Source organism: Peromyscus leucopus, chromosome 22, assembly GCF_004664715.2.
Source record: "Peromyscus leucopus breed LL Stock chromosome 22, UCI_PerLeu_2.1, whole genome shotgun sequence".
Taxonomy (NCBI): Eukaryota; Metazoa; Chordata; class Mammalia; order Rodentia; family Cricetidae; genus Peromyscus; species Peromyscus leucopus.
The window spans coordinates 35,185,996-35,206,192 of NC_051081.1; the positions used below are offsets into that span (position 1 = coordinate 35,185,996).

Sequence of the window (20,197 nt, forward strand, 5' to 3'; positions counted from 1 at the left end):
TTCACCTCGCCTCTGACTGCAGTTCACCTATTTTGACTCTAGCAAATGAATCGACGAAGACCGCGGGGGGGGCGGGACTTGGCGGTGGCCAGCCCGTGCCGATTGGATGGGGGCGGCGCTAGGGGCGGGCCGTGCGAAGGGTGGCGTCCCTACCCGAGTGGGCGGGAGCCGCGGGGGTCTGCGCTTGCGCGCCGGGCCGGCTACGCGTGCGCGGTGGGCGGAGCGCGCCTCTGCCTTCTTTACCAGCCCAGGCTTTTCCCGTCCCTGCACAGTGCCCGTGCGCTGCCCGCGTTTCATCGCCCGGTCGCGGAGGGTCGCTGCCGCTGCGGAGTGGGCGTTCGGTTTTCGGGCCGTCATGGCTGGCTACGAATACGTGAGCCCGGAGCAGCTGGCCGGCTTTGACAAGTACAAGGTAGAGCGGGCGAGCGGGCCGGCCGGCGGGCGGGCTGGCTGGCTGGCGAGCGAGCGGGCGGGCGGGCGAGCGGGCGGGCGGCCGCCCCTCTCCCCCTCGCCCTGGCCGCGCCCTGGCGGCTGAGGGGCCGGCGCGGTCCGTGTCACCTTGTGCCTGCCGCGTGGCGCGCCCGGCGGGCGTTGTTGCGGGGATCCTAGCGGGGGCTCGCGGTCGGGGAGCGTGGGATCCTCCTAGGCCCGCCGCCCGGTCTCCGCACCCCGCGGGAGAATGCCTTTTTCCTTAGGGCACCCGAAGAGAACGAGAGAATTCCTTTCTCCCCTTTTTCCTATTACTTGTCACTGCTGTGCTTTCTCAGCCTCGTCCAGAGAGGGTGTCTGTTCCCTTCTTGTGCCCTTCTCGTGGTCTTCGTTTGAATGAACTTCCCATCTGCCTGTCAGTGCTTACAACTTCGGGAGGTCGGGATGGTCCTCTGGGGGATGCTCAGGGAGGGGAAGTGACTTCTCCAGGCCTTCGTGCAGATGCGCTCCACCCTGCCTCTGGAAGGAGGCTTCCCCTGTGGCTCGTGGCGCTGGCGCTGCTGGTCGAGACACATTGTGCGCTAGAAGGAACTGGGTAGTGCAAAGAGCGCGCGGGCTTTCGAGCACATAGAAACCCGATGCCAAAGTCAAGTTTCTGTTTGGCTTTGGGCGAGTCGTTGAAAACCCCACTATTAGGTTCTTAGCCCAAGTGTGAGTTTCTGTCATGCTTAGTGGATTGTAAAGGGTTGGAAAGAGCCTGGCACGTAATAATCCCCCCAGGAAATGATGGTTTCCCACCCAGATTTAGTACTCCCACCAGGGAACTACTGGCCATCTAGTCGTCTTAGCCTGAAATAATGGGCCTTTAGTGTTTCATCTTTGGTAAGCCTTTCCTGAGAGCAGTCTGTTCCTTTATGAAATTAATGTGCCTGTCGAATAGAATAGAATGTCCGAATGATGAGGAGGCATGGTCAAAGCACAGTGCTACACTGCACAGTTGGCATCCAGCAAACATTGGTGCAATGAATGAATATCTGGGGGAGGGTGTCTTAATTTTGTTTAACTAGAATATAAAAAAAAAAAAAAAAAAAAAAAACTCCGAGGGGCTCTAGAAGGCCCTAGGATATCCCTCTTTGAAGCAGCATTGGACCGTACCGTTCTGAATTGAGGTGGTGACTTGTCTTAACACTGTAACAGGGAAGAAGTCCCAGAACCTAACGTGGATCAGGGCCTTACAGCTTGTGTTCAACTATTAATACCTCTTGTTGTGTCGTCAGCCTCCCCGCCTCCCCTTTAATATATATGTTGCATTCTGTAAAGATTGACAGTTAAAATGTTTTCTTTTTCCTAGAGCCTGACAATTAGAGCAAGTTTTTATAAAAGAGCAGTTGAAGTTTAGTGAACCTTGTTTTCCTTACAGCCTTTTCTAGGTTTATGTTTTCCGCTAGACAGGAAAAGTCCTACTTTTTATCAGACATTTCAATGTGGTTTTCTGTGGGGATCCCCTCCGCCCTTATCTGATTCAGTTCCTGTGTCTGGCAGCAGGTTTCCTACCATCCTGGAAAACAAAGGTCAGTTTAGCTAGCGCCCCAGTGTTAATTCACTAAAATAGCTTGTTTATGTTATTTTAATTACAGTGAGGCTTTTTTTGGGGGGTGGACGGAACACATCCAAAGTCAAATACAAAGTTATTTAACATTCTTGTAGTAGAAGAAGGTTCTTTGCTCAATACTATACCACATTCCTATCTAAAGAAAGAATCAGAGGTGTCCAAAGAAAAGGAATCTGTGTGGTCAGTTTTGTTGGCTTGTGAATTAATACACAGAGATCTTTTCTTTCTCATTGTGTGGTCTTCAGAGAGCGCGTGCTTTATGGCTTCATGAATTGAAACACCACCCCCAAATGTGCCGTCAACACACTTAAAGAGGTTTTTATCCTCCAGTGTGACCTTTTATAATACAGCAAAAAGATACAGAGGGGAAAAAAATGATACTCCCCGAACAGCTGGTGGAAAAAATTACTTTTGAACCAATTTAATGTCTTTGTCGTCCCTGGAGGTACATCTGAGAGCGACTTGTGGAAACCTGGCGTGTGCACAGCGTGGCCGCCGAGAGGGGGGTGTTCACAGAGCGGTAGTTAGGTTTCTGTAGGAAGAAAGGGATGGTTGTGGGTACAGAAGAAAGCCTGGCGTGGATTCTGTTTTGTATGCTCTCGTAACACTTGTGTCCCCTGGCGGAGTGTTGAACACAGCCCTGTTCGGTACTTAGTTTGAGAATGAGTTGACTGTCTGCCCTCTGTGTTAGGACGGGAGCTCTAGGTAGGCAGAGCTCATAGCTGTCAGGTTCAACATGATTCGTGTCTCCACAGCATCCTGAGCCAAAGAGATGCCCAGTAAATACTGAAGGAATGGAAATGGAAAGAATAGTAGGTATTGTAAGTGTGGTAAAAGGAGCAGTACACGTGGGTACCGGAAGGCTTCTTTTGAATTTTCGCTTTGAATATGAGGGTGCCAATTTAGAAGTTCTGCTCCCTTGCTTCATGGCGACCTCAGACAGTTGTGTTGAAGAAGTCCACCTTCGTGAGGTTTATCATTCCTTTCCTCTACTCACTGTTTTTCCCCTTTCCTTGCTCCTGCTACACAGATACTCACTGTCGAGGGACTCTGTACTTCCATGGGTTAAACTGTTGTGATTTGCTTAGTCAGACCTAGGGAAGGCGCAGTTTTAATTTATAGTGCTGCGCCTGGTGTCACATTGTATCCTTTTGCTTTAGAGGGGAAACGAGCTAAGTACCTTGTTTAGTTTCCAGAGGAGAATTGCAGGAATTGTTTTCTGCTGTTGGTAGTTAATTTACGTGGCTCATGACAACTACCTGGTACAGGGACTGTAGTTACTGTGAATTTGTTACTATACTATTACAATTAAGAAGTTGGAAAGAGAAACGGTATTTGCATCTTGATAGCAAAGCCAGAGAACCAGAATCCAAACTGGCCTTTGGTCTTACAGTGGGCCATACAGTGTAATTTTATTCATTTGGCAAGCATTTATGGGAGATCTGCTTATCAGGCACAGCACTGGGGTTGCAAAATTAAGCTAAGTTGAAATTTCTGACTTCAAAGAGCCCAGTTGGGCGGCCTAGGGACGGGGTAAACAAGCCTTTATAAACAGCGAGTACAGGTCGTAAGTTCCAGGTGCCGTGGAAAAGGGTAGGAGGCACCACACACCGGTAGAGATGAGAGGTAGGGATGAGAGCGGATGTTAGACCTGAGGAAGACTTCACAGGTGATGGAGGTGAGGGCAAGGCCGGTCCAGAAAGATGAAAACTGAGTAGAGAGAATGCGGAAGGGAAAAGGCAGCCTGTCGGATGAGAGCCATGCGTTGAGAGACGGGCCTGAGAGATTTTCTGAGAACCACAAAGTGTGTGTTTGAGTCTAATGGCGGCGTGGCAGGTGAAACTGGCGAGGAAGGCAGGCTCCTGGCAGAGTGGGAGTAATTTTGTTCTGTGGGTTGGTGTCTGTGGCCCACATTTATTGGGTATCAGAATCACTTGGTGTGGGGGTGATTCTGATGCCAATAAATAAATACATCCCCACCTAAGAAATGTTGAAGGTCTGACTATTATGGCAATGGGGACCGAAAAGAGGGACTAGAGATTGTCTGTGTGTGTCAGTGTCCCAGTGTGCCTTAAGCTCCTGATCTCTTGCCTCGGTATCCGGAGTCCTGAGATGACAGGTCTGCGTCACCATGTCCCCCAAGAGAGCAGAGACCCGCCTTCCTTCCTTCCTTCCTTCCTTCCTTCCTTCCTTCCTCCCTTCCTTCCTTCCTTCCTTCCCTTTTTTCCTCCTCGACAGTCTTGATCTGTAGCCCAGCGAACCTCCAACTGCTGATCTCCCTGCCTCAGCCTGCCTAGGACTAGGATTTCGGGCATGAGCTACCACACCTAGCAAGGGCGAGGAGAGTCTAAAAAGAGGTCACAACCGGTAAGCCCAAACTGAATTTATCCAGCAGATACATTTAATTTGGCCCTTACTTTGTTTTAAAAAATCATTCTTTCCCATAAAAGTTCAGATTTCCAGATGCTCTTGAAAAATCAGAATCTTGGGCAACACTGTCCTTGAACTTCCTCTTTTGGTTCAGGCCCCGTGCCTAACTTCTTTTAAAAAAGGTATATGGCTGGGCGTGATTGCACCAGAGAGGCAGAGGCAGGTGGGTCCCCGTGAGTTAGAGACCAACCAAGGATACACAGTGAGACTCTATCTGAAAACAGGGGATGGGCGGAGAAATATGGCTGGGTGAGGAGGCACGTGCTTCTATGAGCCTGACATCTCTGAGGAGGTGACAGAATATCAAGGACAGTTCCAGATACACAGCAAGTTTCAGGCCATCCTGGGCACTGTGAGGCAGAGTCTCCAACAACAAAATGGAAAAACCTCCAGAAATCATGAATGAATAATAGAGCACTCGCTCTCCAGTTTACCGTTCCCCACTGGCCCACGTATCTCATGTAGGTCTTCTTTGTTCATTTGTCCTTTCCATCCCTGCTCTAAGACTGACAGAACGTGGTAACTGAGCGGGTAGCTGGGGGTGTTATTGGGGGGAGGGTAGGGGCAGATAAAAGGTAAGGAGGAGCCAGGGATGATTCAGGATCTGGTAGGTAGGTGGACGGTGGAGGAAGGTAGCTGTTGTGTGAGGCAGGACTTTGTGAAGCACTGTATTGTAATGCTTTAAAATTCTTTCTTAAAATGCCTTTGTTACTGTTTTTGTGTGGAATGGGGTCTCTCGTAGACCAATGTGGTTTCAAAGTCTAATGTAGCTGAGGATGCCCTGGAACACCTGGTCTTCCTCCCTGTCCCTCCCAAGTGCTGTGACAACAGGTTCTGTGACTCTATAGTAAACTAAGGTAGGGCATACTTTGTTGGATGGGGACACATGAATAAGTATAGTGTAACACAAATCGCTAAACAGTCTTATTAATAGACAACCCGGAGCCAGATATTGGGGTGAACGCTGAAATGTCAGAGAAGCAGAACAGCCAGCCACTAGCTTACCTCTATGAAATCCTCAGCCTCAGGAGAGCGAGTTCCTGTTTCCTCATGCCTTATACACCTTTCTGTGTCCTGCCATATTACTTCCCGGGAGGATTAAAGGCATCTGTCACCACTGCCTGGTTCTGTTTCTCTCATGTAGCCCAGTGTGGCCAAGAGCTCACAGAAATCCAGATGGATCTCTGCCTCCTGAGTGATAGGATTAAAGGTGTGTGCCACCACTGCCTGACCTCTGTGTCTAATTTAGTGACTGGCTCTGTCCTCTGATCCCCAGGTAAGCTTTATTGGGGTGCACAATATATCACCACAGTATAGTTTATGGATTTAGAATTAAAACAAAACTAATTGTTCTAAAGAACTCGCAAGCTGGGCATCGTAGCACATGCCTATAATCTCAGCACTCCGAGGCTGAAACAGGCAGAATACCAAGAATTTGAGGCCAGCCCAGGCTACATAGCAAGACCTCGTCCCAAAAGATCAAAAGGAAACAAAGCACCAGCTATCGTTTGTGAACGAGCTGTCCTCTGTTAAAGACAGTTTCTGTAATTTCAAAGACTAGCATGCTTCCCGAGTCTCAGTAGAAATAGTATGAGGAATTACTGATGTTTTGATTTTTGATTGTATTTGGACTGCACACTGCCTGTGGTGTTATCTCACATGTAAATATGGCAATGCCTAGATGTCAAATGTTACTCAGGAACAACCCATCATCAGTGGCACCTCAGTTGCCTTGATGAGATCATTCCTAGCACGTACATTAATAAGCCTTGGAAATACTCTAGGGATTTTAGGAAAAGGTAGGCAGTTGCCAGGTGTGATGAGGCATACATGTAATTCCAGGTGTGATGAGGCATACATGTAATTCCAGCACTGAGGAGGCTGAGGCTGGAATTCAGAGCCACCCGGGCAACAAGGCAAGACCATATCTCAAATTCACTCCTTCCTTTTCCTCCTTCCTCTATCTCGCCTTCCTTCTTTCCCTTTCTAAGCCTCCTGAAGAATCGTATCCTGAAGGACAAAAGGCGAGTGGATGGGGGAGTTCTGCCTGGTTCAGGGAGAGGCTCAGTAGTCCAGGGAGAAGGTCACTCCCCCGCTGGTGCTGTGGAGGAAACACTCAAGGACCCTCCTTCCACTTACAGTGCAGTGGATTGAGATCTGACACCAGACAGTTGGATCTAGAGTTTGTGTTCTTCTTGCTGCCTCTTCAACCTAGGAGTGGAGTATAAGCTATTCCTTGTTGGTACAAGCTGTATAAGGTTGGAATACTAGCCTGTAGTAATAAGCATAATCGGATACGTGTCTAATGGTTTGCAGATGAGAAAATGTGCAACGGAAACCAAAGTGCCATAGGTGGGCTATGAGTGCATTTAGTTGACTCCTGTGGATCCCTTATGTGCAGGGATGTAGTCCAGGACATTCAGTGGATACCTCAGCCCTGAGGCAACACAGAACTTTGTCATGGAATTTTGCTACAGAGCCATGCAAACCTATGGTAAAGTTTAATTTGTAACTTAGGCACAGCAAGAGGTTAATAACAGTAACAGTATACTCTAATAAAAATTCCATTAACATGGTTTCTCTTGATCTCTGTCAAAATACTCACTCTAGATCACACTTCTTGTGCTCATGTGACATACAGTGCCTAGTGGTGAGCTGAGTGAAATGAGTGACCCGAGTTGGGGATATGATTTTGAACATAATGTGATCTCACAATAATCGATCTCTAAACCTTGGTCCCTACTGAATGACTAATGGGTGGCAGTCTGTATGGCATGGATGTGCTGAATGAAGGGACAGTCCACATCCCCACCTCATGGGGCAGGAAGAGGATTTCTTCGACACTCTGAACAGCATTAAAATTTAAAACTTATGAATTGTTTATTTCTGGAGTTTTGCATTTAATATTTCCTGTGGTTGACTGAAGATGTAGAAAGTGAAACTGTGGATAAAGAGGGACATTTCACTCACAGCTCTAAGAATGAGAATGATTTTTATTAAATAGTAGGGGTCTAATATTTCAGCAAGAAGTACACATTCTATTTGTGGTCTTTAACAGGCATTCCGAACTCTCTAGCTTTTCTCTTCTGTGAAATTTGATAGTTCTTACTTCACAGAACCATTTTCAAAGTTGAATGAGTTAATATTTGCCAAGGGCCTGGTATAGAGTGTTAAGTGTATGAAAACGTGAACCTGCCATTCACGTTTCCCTGCTTGTAACATTAAGTGGCATATAACATACAAACACATCCCACTAATCTCACCCTGAGGTTATACCAAGTAATATTTATGTACTACCATGCATAGCTTTCTTATGTGGGTGCTGGGAATCTAACTCAGGGCCTTGTGTGCTTTATAAACTGAAGTATCTTCCCAGCTCCAGGACAGACATATTGAAGCATGGGGATCTCGGTTAAGAGCCCAGCTTGGGGTACATGCTACCTTTTCTCAAAAACCCAGGATCCCAAGTCCCAAGCTACACACAAACCTTGGTGTTTTTTGTCAACTTGACCCAATACTAGAGTTATCTAGGAAGAGGGAGGCTCAGTTGGAGAAATGGCTCCATCTCATTGGCCTGTAGGCAAAAATCTCTGGGACAGTTTCTTGATGAATGATGGATATGGAAGGGCCCAGCCTATCTCCCAAGTGCTGGAATTATAGAGATGTGTCAAAGCATCCTCTGGTTTGGTAGTCTTTCTCAGATTTCTTCCTGTTTTTCTATACATAACACAACAGGCAGAATAAGTATTTTTCCTCAAATACAACTCTCCTATGTAAGAATCTGCAGGGACCTTATGCATTTATTATCATATGCTTGATATCCAGATCCTCAACAATTATTTCCGTTCCCTTACTGAGGTGGACCTGCTTGTCGTCACGGCTCGCCCATCTCCTGGCTGTAATTCTCCAATCTGCTCTGACTTGTTAGCAGACGTAAATGGCAATGCTCACTGAAATGAGACCTCAATACTCTTTGAGTCATGTTGTCTGTGGGTGTAGTTCTTAGAGCCTCATAGTCATGAAGACACTGTAAGAAACTTAGTTTCTATTCAGGGTTCATACCCCTCCCCCAAATGCATTTGAAGTTTAGACTTAATGTTTTTGCATGTTTGTTGTGGCACAGTGCTTTCTTGCATTTAGCAGGCTTTAAATGGATATTTGATGTTTATTAAAACTGTGTTTGCCTTTTGCTTGCAATGTGATGTTTAGCATCACCCCCAGGAGGTGTCTGTGTGGCCACTAAGCTCTTACTAATAGTTTTTCCTTCAGTGAGGAGTCAAGTCTGTGCTTAGTTTCCCTTCAAAAAGGTTTGTTAAAAAGGCAGATTCTGGTGCACACCTTTATCACCTCCCCAACTCCCCCCCCACACTCTAGGGGCAGAGGCAGGTGGATCTCTTGAGTTCAAGGCCAGCCTGGTCTACAGAGTTCCAGACAGCCATGGATACACAGGATCCTTTCTCCAAAAACAAGTAAACAGACAAACAAACAAACAAACAAACAAAAAGGGCAGATTGGGTGGTCCCACTCTTGGGGGCCTTGATGCTGTGGATCTGGTTAGGGCCAATAATTTGTGTTCAGTTTGAGACCCACACTTTGAGAACTACCCTGCATCAAAGAAATATTAATTGTATCACAAGAAAAGGATGTGAAGGAGACATTATCTTACTGTAATATGCATACATTAGCTCTCAAACATCAAGTAGCTGTGGTTTTTCTTTTTTTTTTTTTTCTTTGTAGTAGTGAAGGTCAGATCCAGAGATCTGTCCACACTAGGCAAGTCCTCTGCTGCTGAGCTGTATCCCTAAGTCTTTTTTTTTTTTTTTTTTTTTTTTTTTTGAGATAGAGTCTTGCTATGTAGCCCAGGCTGGCCTTTTACTAGAGTTGTGTCTTCCTCTTCTTTCCTCCCGAGTACTGAGAATGTGCAACCAGGCTTCAGCATGTCTGTTCTCAGGCTGGGAAGAGAGTTGATAAAGTGCGTGAAGACCTGAGTTGGGAGTCCTAGTTCTCATATAAGAAGGCTAGGCATGGTGGCACAGGCTTGTAAACCCAGGATTGAAGAGGCAGAGATAGATGGTCCCTGGGGCTCACTGGTTAGCCATCTTGGCCTAGTCAGTGAGCCAGGTTCCTGTAAGAGAACACCACTCTCTCTCAAAACAAAAAGGTGGGTGGCTTCTGAGACAGAGTGCCAGAGGGTGACCTCTGGCCTTCACATTTATAGTACATCTTAGAAAAGAGGGACATCCGTCATCCTTGCTGTGCTCCGTTGGTTAGAAGCAAGCCACAGGTTCTACCTACCCTCAGGGAAGCAGAATGAGCCATCGAGGAGACACAAGGGAGCCACTCACGGGGAATCACCGTGAGATGCATGTACCATACACTGGGAGAGAAGAGTCTCTGGGAGAGCTTGTAATTATAGTGTAACGAATCTAGGACAGCGCTTCTCAACCTCCCTAATGCTGCGACCCTTTAATACAGTTCCTCATGTGGTGACCCCCAACCCTAAAATTGCCACTTCCTAACTGTGATTTTTCTATTGCTATGAATTGTAGTGTAAGTATCTGATATGCAGGATGTCTGATATGCGACCCTAGTGGAAGGGTCGTCCGCTCCAAAGGGGTTGTAACTACAGGTTGAGAACCACTGGTCTAGGAGTTTATGGTTGTGTCAAGACGGCATAGTCTGCCTTACAACAACGCCATCAGTTTCACTGGAGTGTTGTAAGATGACTTCATCTTACTGGACTCGGGATGTATACCTTAGACCTTCCCATTTATTACCTGTGCTGGTCGGATTTTATAGCCTCTTTATCTGTAGGATGGGGACAGGTAGTCGTTACCTTAGTCTCTTTTCCTGTTGCTAGGATAAAACACTCTTGACCAAAGCAACTTAAAGGACAAAGGATTGATTTTCCCTCCCAGCTGATGGCAGGGAGGCCAAGGCAGCTGGGGTTGGCAGCAGCTGCCCACATCAGATCCAGGAGAAGAGGGATGGATGCTTCTGCTGCTCAGCTGCTGCTCTCCATTCTACCGTCCAGGGTCCCCTGCCCAGGGGGGCAGGGATGGCGGGTCCCACCTTAGTTAACATAATCCGCACATGCTCAGAGGCCCATCTCCCAGGTGATTCTAGAGTCTGTCAAATGGCAATTAATACTCTCATATAGACTTTATAATATTAAGGGGGGAGCTGATAAAATTGTCCTTTGAACACAAAACATAAGACAAGTACAGTATGGTACTGTTAACAGGGGACCGGTTAGGGCAGCTTCCCGTGATGATGTTAAAACTTTGCTGTGGAGGGGGCTGGAAAGATGGCTCAGTGGTTAAGGGCGGAGGACCCAGGTTCAGTTCCCAGCATCCACTTGGTTGGCTCCTAACCACATGTAACTCCAGTTCCAGGGGGTCCCATGCCCCTCTGCCAGTACCTGCACCATGTATACACACACACACACACACACACACACACACACACACACTGGAGCACCTGCACCTGACCTGGGTGTTGGGACCCAGACTCTTGTCCTCTGCAAGAGCAGTACATACTCTTAACCACTGGTCATCTCTCCAGCTCATGGCTTCTCTTTTGAGCCTCATACATGTCGTGGACCCTGTGGTCTAGCTTCTCTTGCTTGATACTGTGTTGTGTACATTGACTACCTTCTCACCTTCAGGGGCACAGTTGGTCTGACCACTCTGACTAGGTAATGGGGGATAGGTCACATCTTCTTTGGTTTCCCAGAGATGCCATAGGAATTGTTATGCAGTAGGTGGCCTTAACATAAATTTGTTTTCTCACAGTTCTAGAGGCTAGAAAACCAAGGTCCTGGCAGGGCCACACCCTCTCTTAAAAATGCTAGGGGAAAATCCCTCTGCCTCAGCCTCCGGTGGCTCTTGGTATTTTTGGTGTGTGGCAGCCTTTCCAGGCTTGGCTCTTCTCCCCATAGTGCCTCCCTCCCTTCTGTTGGCCTGCCTGCCTGCTCTCTCCCACAGCACAGTTTACGTCATTCATAGCTTGTCTCATCTTGCCTCGTGATGTGTACCGTGCTCTCCCTTACGACCTAGCTCATGTTAGACTACAGACTCACTGAGCTCACCAGACACTGGTTTTCTTCACTATTCTCCCGCCAGTGATGTAGCACAGCCTCTGTCAGAGAGCACAGGTATTCGTAAATGTTGTAGCCTACGGATGGGGGAAGAGGGCATTATGCTTTGTTTTCCGACTCCAATTGAAATATTAAAACAGCTTTTGGTTTAGGCTCTTTGGGCAAACATTGCTTAGAGTAACTGTGGATTTCACCCAGACTATGAAAGTCTCTTACATAATTGCTTTAGATGACATTACAGAGTTCTGTATCCAGATAAAAATGGTGAGATCTAATGCAATAGTCATCCCGAGGAAGTGGCCTAGAAGTTTTACCTCAATTGGCATTTTTCTAAGACCTAAGGAATGGTGTTATTAGCATGACTAGAATTACATGCTGAGAGTTTGGGAGGCACCCTTAACTTTCTAGGGCAATTTCATCTAGATGTTAAAAATAAAGCTATCAGGGAAGTGTAGCAAATGAGTTGAGTCTAGCAAGATAAAGTGTCAATGGCCAGTGTAGTCTTAGGCTTTGCCTGTGACGGCTAGCTGCATACTAGTATAGAGCAGGGTGGCCCAGTGGCCTGTGTGGGACAGTCCTGAGGGGCCAGGTGACTGAAGGTATCTGGAGCCTGGGTGTAGATTGTTGCCAGAGGACATAAATTGTCTGAGGAGTCTGCCTTGTCGAGGACCGGAGGCTTCTGGTCCTGTTTCCTTCCCACTCAGCATCACTTGAGTTTCCTTTTGCCCTTGGTCAACCACTGAGGAGCCACAAAAGGCATATGTGTGGGAACAGATGAGGGCAAGTTGCTGTGATCGGGAAGGCTATTGCCAGGTGTTGAGAGGCCTGCTAGTTAGGCCTCCTCTGCTTAACTTGGTAGAGCAGATTGAAACACAGGGTTGAGATGCTGGGGTGGAGGATTTTTTAGTGTATGAAAAGTTGCTTAGCATCAGACTGTCTTCTTTCGGGAAGGGTGAGGGTTTTGGTCCTTGGTAACCGGAAGTACTTAAAGGGCCAGGTCATCCAGACTGCTCAGTTGTGGATCACACATGCCCTATAGACTGTGAAGCCAAAGCAAGCCATGCTAGACGTTCCCTGGATGAGTTGCTAGGGCCACATTCTCTGGGGTGAACCAGAACATCGCAGTGCAAAGTCAAAGTGTACTCAACAAACACGAGCTAACACCTCTGTCGGGTTAGTTAGCACCTTTAGTCTGTGTACTGGCTTTCTCCGCATCGTGAAGCTGTCATTGCCACCTTACTCCTTGTGACTCACGGGACGGTGAAGATTGGTTTACATGATGTGTGGCCTTCGGAAAGCATGGCTCTAGGTGGAGAGCTGAGTGTCTGTTAGGGCTGTCGTTTGCTGAAGCGCACACTGATCTCCTTGCTGTAGTATACTTGAGCTCACTGACTGCTATTGAATGTCAAATTAGGATCCCAGAGGGTAAAATGGCCCTTTTGTATTTATTTTATATTCTTAACTTATTCTGGGCTTCTGGAGTAGAGGTTTAAAGTGTCAGACATAAAAAGAGATTTTTTTCACACTGAAATGCCATCTATTAAAGATTTTCTTTTGAGATGGCGGTGGTGGCACATGCCTTAATCCCAGCACTCTGGTGGCAGAGGCAGGCAGATCTCCGAGTTTGAGGCCAGCCTGGTCTATAGACCGAGTTCCAGGACAGCCAGGGCTACACAGAGAAACCCTGTCTCAAAATAACAACAACAACAAACAAACAAAACAAAACAAAACCTTTTTTATTTAATTCAAAATTATGGAGAGTCGATGAACCAGACTCTTTGAATAAATGGAGTTTCGGACATGGCGCTCATTAGATGCTCACGTTGTGCCTTAAACTGTTTCCTCCTCACTTGAACTTCTTCCAGCTCTGGTTTGCAGCAGATGGGCTAGAAATGGGTGTTTTTCCAGTTTTTCTGGCCCCCGGCTCCATGCCATGGTCTGGGTACACTGTGTTAAGTGGAGGCCAGGGCACTCCCATTGAGTCATCTCTGCTGTAGACTACGTTCAGGCACCTAGGGCCGGAGGGCCAGGTGAGCTGCCAGTGCCGGTGCCTCCTTTCTGTGGAGCTCCCATGCGGTGACGTCTGATGCATTGTGTGTGTCTGTGTGTGTGCAGGTGCTTGTGTGGAGGTGCGAGGACAACTTCCGGGAGTGGTTCCCTCCTTCCACCATGTGGTCCCTTGGATGAGCTTGGGTTGTCAGTCTTGGCTGCAAATGCCTTTTCCTGCGGAGCCATCTTGTTGGCATTTTGGGGTTCTTTTGATACATGGTTATCACTATGTAGCCCAGGCTGACCTGGAACTCATCATCCTGCTTCAGTGTCAGTGATGGGATCAAAGCTTGCATCACTCTATCTGGCTCTTTCTAGTTTTATGTCTCTTCTCCCCTCTGCCTAGAAGAGGCCATCCTGCATTTTGTGTGTGTGTGTGTAAATTATTAGCATAACTTGTACATATTTACATATAATTATCTGCTAAAATTTCTTTGCCATTCTCCCCCCCCCCATTTCTTGCTAAATATTTCAGTTGTAATTGGGGTATAATATAACTCACCTACCGTACAACCCTAACTTTTGTGTTCGTTCATTTATACAATCTGCTTTTCTACTGGGAAAAGTTTGTCACCCCTTTGGTGCCCAGCACCTGTAGTAATAATAGCAAAGTCTAACATTGCCCTCACTATGTGTCACATACCACATCCTGTGATTGCCCTCTGAGAGAAGGGCTGTCACATTCAGTGCACAGGTGAGTGGGACAGAAAGGTCACTCAGAGTTGTCCAGTAAGAGTCTTAATGGTGTGTGTGAGGGGGAACAGATAGACCCCTGTAGATTAAGAGGGATGTAGGAGATTGAGAAAGTGCCTGGTCTGTGTTTAATGTATACAATATGCATATTACATATCCTGTATAATAACTGTAACAACTGAAAACGTGTACACATATATTTCCTTTTCTTTTCTCTTTCTTTTCTTTTCTCTTTCTCTTCTCTTCTCTTCCCCTCCCCTCCCCTCCCCTCCCCTCCCCTTCTCTTCAGAATGTTCCCTCAGTGCCAGTGCCTAAACTCAGTGCTTTATCACTCAGCTCTATCCCTGCTCAGTGATGTGACTGTCTTTACTGAAACACTGTAACATTATAAAGTTGATTTGAAAGACCCCCAGGGGAGATCTTCCTTCAGGAGAGACCCCAAACCCAAGGAACACACCGAAACCACAGATCAGATGCAAAAGCAAGAGGGTTTATTTAGACCAGGTACCCGGGGCGAAGTCTCTAGGAGGACTTGCTTCCTAGGGCAAGGGGGACTTTTTATGGGATCCCAGGGGCAGAGGCGCGGTTATAGAAGCGAGAAGCATAGTTACAGGGTTCCTATTGGTTGTTTCAAAGAAGGCCAGGGTGAACTTGGGGTCGGATGTGTGTGGCTGACTTGGCCTTGCCCAGGGTATAGTGGGTGTTTTTCCAGCCCAGCTGCTTATTCCTCAAGGCCAGGGGGCCAGTCATAAAATATCCTGATTTGACTCAACTGTTTTTCTCCCAAGGCCGCCGACCATAGTTATCTCTCTCCCAAGGCCGGATGGCTAGCCAGCCACAGCTGTGAACTCCTGTTTTTCTGATTCCTTTAGAATGGCGCTTCTTAGGCTAAGTTATTGGGGGGGGGAGCATTTCATCGGCCCAACGCCCCAGGTCCTCATAATGGAGTGGGGGTCTTTCAGATTGAGAGGCAAGGATGAGTTACTGATGATCCTGGCAGTTTGCACTTGGTGTATGTGAATGAAACAGCCACATTAGGATTAAGTCCATGCTTTGGGTTGGCCTGTGTACTTCCTCTGTGACCCTTCCCTCTTGTCATAAAGTAATACCTGACCACTTAACAGTTTTGTCCCATTGGATGGCTACTCTAGTGTTGTTGTCCAGAGGTTATAGGATACCAATAGATGTGCTCTCCAGGACTGTTTTGCACTATTGTTTTCCTTTAATAAATACTACTATATGTTTTAGTAATAAGGGTTAACTCTGAAATGTTTCATTTCTTAACAGTACAGTGCTCTGGATACCAACCCGCTCTCTCTGTATGTCATGCATCCATTTTGGAACGCTATAGTGAAGGTAAGATTATTAATGGCGTGCTTTTTTGTTTGAACAAATTGTGAGTGTTTTAACCCATCTCACAGAGTCTTATCGCTGCCACCCTCAGTTTATTCTTTGCAATTCTAGTTATTAGGTGGTCCACACAGAACTGTATCCTCAGCCTTCTTTTTACTTTCGGAAAATTTTGCTTTTAAATTTATTTATTAAATGTGAGTGTTTTGCCTACATGCATTTCTGTACCATGTGCATGCCTAGTGCCCTTGCAGGTAAGAAAAGGGCATCAGATGCCCTGGACCTGGAGTTAGAGATGGTTGTGAGCCACCATGTGGGTCCTGGGAATCGAACTCAGGTCCTCTGGAAGAACAAGTGCTCTTAACCACTAAGCCAGCTCTCCAGCCCCTTTTTGCTTTTAAAACAGGGACTTGCTGAGTTGATTTGGACTTGGAATCCTCCTGCCTCACTGTCCTGAGTAGCTGAGATTACAGACTGTGCTTGCAAGCCCAGCCAACAGTGTTCTTAGTAAGCTGTAACAGAGGTACCACCCTCTCACCCCTTTGGGGTATCTCCCTGTTGAAATCTAAATAATTACACTGTAATTGATCATCTTTATAAAAGGGCTTTGAAACCTTCTAAAATTAGCTGAATGCTATCATTATAGAAGTTTGTGCATTAAAGAATCATTTAAAGATAGGGGACAGGAGAAGAAAGAAATGTTCATCTACCAGCTGGAGTTATTGTTTTTATTTTAATATACCTAACACCTGCATATGATATTTCAAACTGATAGCGTTTTATGACCTAATTTTGTATGTTGTGATGTTTATTGAACAGAGCTTTCTTTACTTATTTTACAACTATTTTGAAAAAAACAACAACAGGTATTTCCTACTTGGCTGGCTCCCAATCTTATAACCTTCTCTGGCTTTCTGCTGGTTGTATTCAATTTCCTACTTCTGACATACTTCGATCCTGACTTTTATGCTTCAGGTAAGAATTTTATTATCTTAATACATAATTTTAAATGTTTTGAGTAGCAAAAATAAGGTGTGGTTAGTTAATTTCTGAATCTAAGGTGCTTATGTTTCTGAAAGTTTTGGGTGTTAAAATGTTATATTAAGATGCTGGAATTGTATATAAAACTAAGTTGTTTTTATATTATGTATATTCCGTTAAATTTTAGAAATATAGTAGTGCTAGGCAGTGGTGGTGCACACCTATAATCCCAGCACTTGGGAGGCAGAGGCAAGTGGATCTCTGTGAGTTCGAGGCCAGCCTGATCTACAGAGTGAGTTCCAGGTTAACTACACGGTAGAATCCTGTCTTGAAAAACAAAACAAAACAAAACAAGCAAAAAAGGAAAGAAAGAAAAGAAGTACAGTAGCATCCTACCTATTACGTTTAGATATGCCGTCTAAAAAGCAGCAAGGCTCTGGCAAATAATGAATAATTAGAAGCTGGGTGTCATGGTGCATGCTTATAATCCCAGCACTTTGTATGTGGGGGGGGGCAAGAGAGTCAGGATTTCGGGGTGAGCTTTAGTATATAGCATAAGTTCACAGACATTACAAAAAAAAAGATTTACATGTAGACAGAACTTTAGGGTTGTCAAACTGTCTAAGAATCAGTACTAAGTAGGGCCCACCAAGCCTACAATGCCAGGGATGACCCTCTCCTATCTCCAGTCATAGAAGAAAAATCACCTCTCTTCTTCAGGGAAAACGGTGTCGCCTTCCATCTGTTCATTTCTTTTCTTTACATGACTCCTGGTTTCCTCTGAAAATGGTCCTTAGTTGGGCCTTACTAGGTTTTTTGTTGTTTGTCTTTTTTTGTGTGTAATAGGGATTAAACTCAGGGCCTTACACATGCTAGGCATGTACTGTACCACTAAGCTTTAAATCCAGCTGAATTTTTCAAATTTTATTTTGAGGCAGGGTCTTACTAAGTTGCCCAGGCTGGCTTCCAACTTTCCATCCCTCTGCCTGAGCCTCTTGAGTAGCTGGAACTACAGGCCTGAGTCCTACTAACCTGGGACCTGCTAACTTTCACTATTAGTTCTGCATCAGAATACGTTGTGAAGTAACTTAACCTCTCATTAACAAGTAGCCCCATTTCTCACTGGCGGCAGGTGGGGTGGGGAGAGCTATTGTAATTAGACTATTAAAATCTTGGTTGCTTCCCTTTACAGCACCAGGTCACAAGCATGTACCTGACTGGGTTTGGATTGTCGTGGGCATCCTCAACTTTGTAGCCTACACTCTAGGTAAGAAACTGGCAAATGCTCATTTAGCCGTGGCTGGCATATCAGCAAGACTTCACTCATTAAATTATCATTTTATTCTATGCTTCACTCATTTTAACTAGGGTCTGTTAATGTCTTGTTCATTTATATTTTTGAATCTGTGAAAAGCAGCGTCACTGCTAGGGATTCAGAATAAAATAGGAATTGGCAGGCGACTGCTTGCAGGCCAAATCTGGATAGCTTCTATTTTTGGAAGTAAATAAGGTTTTGGTTGATGGTTTTTGTTGTGCGGTTTATTTTTGTTGTTCAGGAAATTTTCCCGAGCTCTTTAGTAATTTCCTGCATACACATCGTATGTCTAGGTTGTAGACATACACTCCTCAGCTTTCTCGGAGCCCCCTCCGCATCCTCCCTCTTCCCAACCTCATGTCCTCTTCGCTTCTTTACCCACTGAGCCCGGTTAGTGCTGCCATATGTCATGGGTGGAGTGAGCGCCATCGGGGCAGCCTGCCAAGAACCACACCCCTGACGAGAGTGGCCTCCCTTGGCACGGCTTTGCTGGAGCACAGCGGCCGGTGTGCCTTTCCTTATGTGCTCTCTGTGGCTGCCTTCCTGCAATAAAGGTGTGTTGAGGGGTTGCAGCCGAGTCTCACCATGGGTATGACCATGAAGCCGAAAATATCCATTATTGGGCCTTTACCACAGATTTACCAGCTCCTGGAGTAAGACACTATTTTGGCCTTAAGTTTGGCAAGGAATCCTGACCTGGATATTAAGACTGAGTTTATTCTTGTTTACTGTTACATCATACGTTTCTAGAACATTGCCTGGCACCCAGTATCAGTTCAACATTTGGTTTCAAATACATGTAAAATAGCAGACCTGAAGTTCAAGTTGTTTAAGTGTTTTCAAATACAAATAATTTGTTCTCGCAGAACCAGTATAATGTGGCACATTAGTGTTGATGTGGTTAGAGGTGAGAGCCGTAAAAGAGAAGAGATCAGTGAGGTCTCTAAGAGCCAGGGAAACCTTAGCTAAAGGTTACATGCTTGAGTAGAGGCTTTATACACTTGTTAGAAAAGGTGAGCAGGTTTTGAAGTGCTGCTAATGGAGTTGGTTGCTAAGGGCTGCCTGAGGACTAGGGAAAGATGGGGTGACCTGTGAGCTCTTGCTATCCGCAGCATTTCATATGAGCCTGCTAAGGCTCCATGTTCCGGTTATTTCAGGTCCACAGTTCTGCAAAGAGCCTCACTTGATACAAGCAGTTGGCTGCAGAGCTAGTCCTGAACTAACAGGAGGCAGTTTATAGTCTTTATTAAGTGTGACTGTACGAGCATTGCAGTTATTTGGCACAGTAGTAGTTTTGTTAGGGTTGAGCATGTCTTTCAGAATAATGGAGTGTCTTATAAATCACCACCATTCTGAGCAAAAAATGACATTCTGAAACATACTCAGACCTAACGTAGGGAGCTGGAATGAAGTTGCTGGAAAAATGCAGAAAATCTAATTAATATGTATTTTGTGTATTTGATGGTTTAACCATATGAGTTGCACAGAAATTAGAAAATCGTTAAGCCAGTGAATAAGAGAAAGATTTATTTATTTTTATTTTAAAGCTGTTTCAGCTACATAGGAGCAGAAAAGAATCCCAGCCCCGTGTGCCCCACCCCCGCCCCGCTTCATCTCCCCTTCCCTCTCTGTGAGAACACTGCTGCTCTCCTGGTACCCAGGCTGGAAACTTGGGCACCTGTCTTCCTGGGTCTCTTGTGCATCCCGTCTTTATGTAGTCTCTCAGTTTTACTTGTTTGGTTTTCTCCGAGAGTGTCGCTTGTGGCTCAGCTCCAGTTGAGACCCTCTTTTCTCTGTCACCTGAGTGGAGATCTGCACCCCCGCACCCCAGTTTGGGTCCTTCTTTGTTACCGTTCCTCTGCCACCAGCTTTTCATTCCCGTGGTGCTCCCCCTCTAGCTAGGCTAACCGACTAGGGCCCCTGTTTCCAGCCTGACAGTCACACTGTTTGAGCGAACCTAGCTAAAGCATGACTTTGTCTCGTGTCCTAGTCATATGTCTTTTTGTAGCTCCCTCTAACCCCCAAAACGTTTGGAGTGGCTCAAGTCTCTTGTTAGAGGTTTTGTTTGTCTCTAGTAGAGGACCAAGTGTGGTGGTTTACTTTTTTTCTGTTTTTGATGTATGAATGTTTTACCTGCGTGTACATATGTGCACCATGTGCATGTCAAGTGTCTGAGGAGGCCAGATGAAGGCATCAGATCTCCCAGAACTGGAGATAAGGGTGGTCGTGAGCTGCCATG

At 46.0% G+C, this 20,197-nt stretch overlaps 1 protein-coding gene across 1 annotated transcript in view; it reads left to right on the forward strand.

The window, feature by feature from the left end:
- The first annotated feature begins 210 nt into the window (after positions 1-210).
- Positions 211-20,197, forward strand: part of Selenoi (selenoprotein I) — a 39,629-nt gene continuing 19,642 nt past the window's right edge. Inside the window, exons 1-4 of the mRNA XM_028874305.2 lie at positions 211-412; positions 15,600-15,668; positions 16,529-16,637; positions 17,836-17,910. Of these exons, the coding sequence (XP_028730138.1) occupies positions 356-412; positions 15,600-15,668; positions 16,529-16,637; positions 17,836-17,910 (310 nt within the window). The 5' untranslated portion in view covers positions 211-355. The remainder of the gene's footprint in view (positions 413-15,599; positions 15,669-16,528; positions 16,638-17,835; positions 17,911-20,197) is intronic.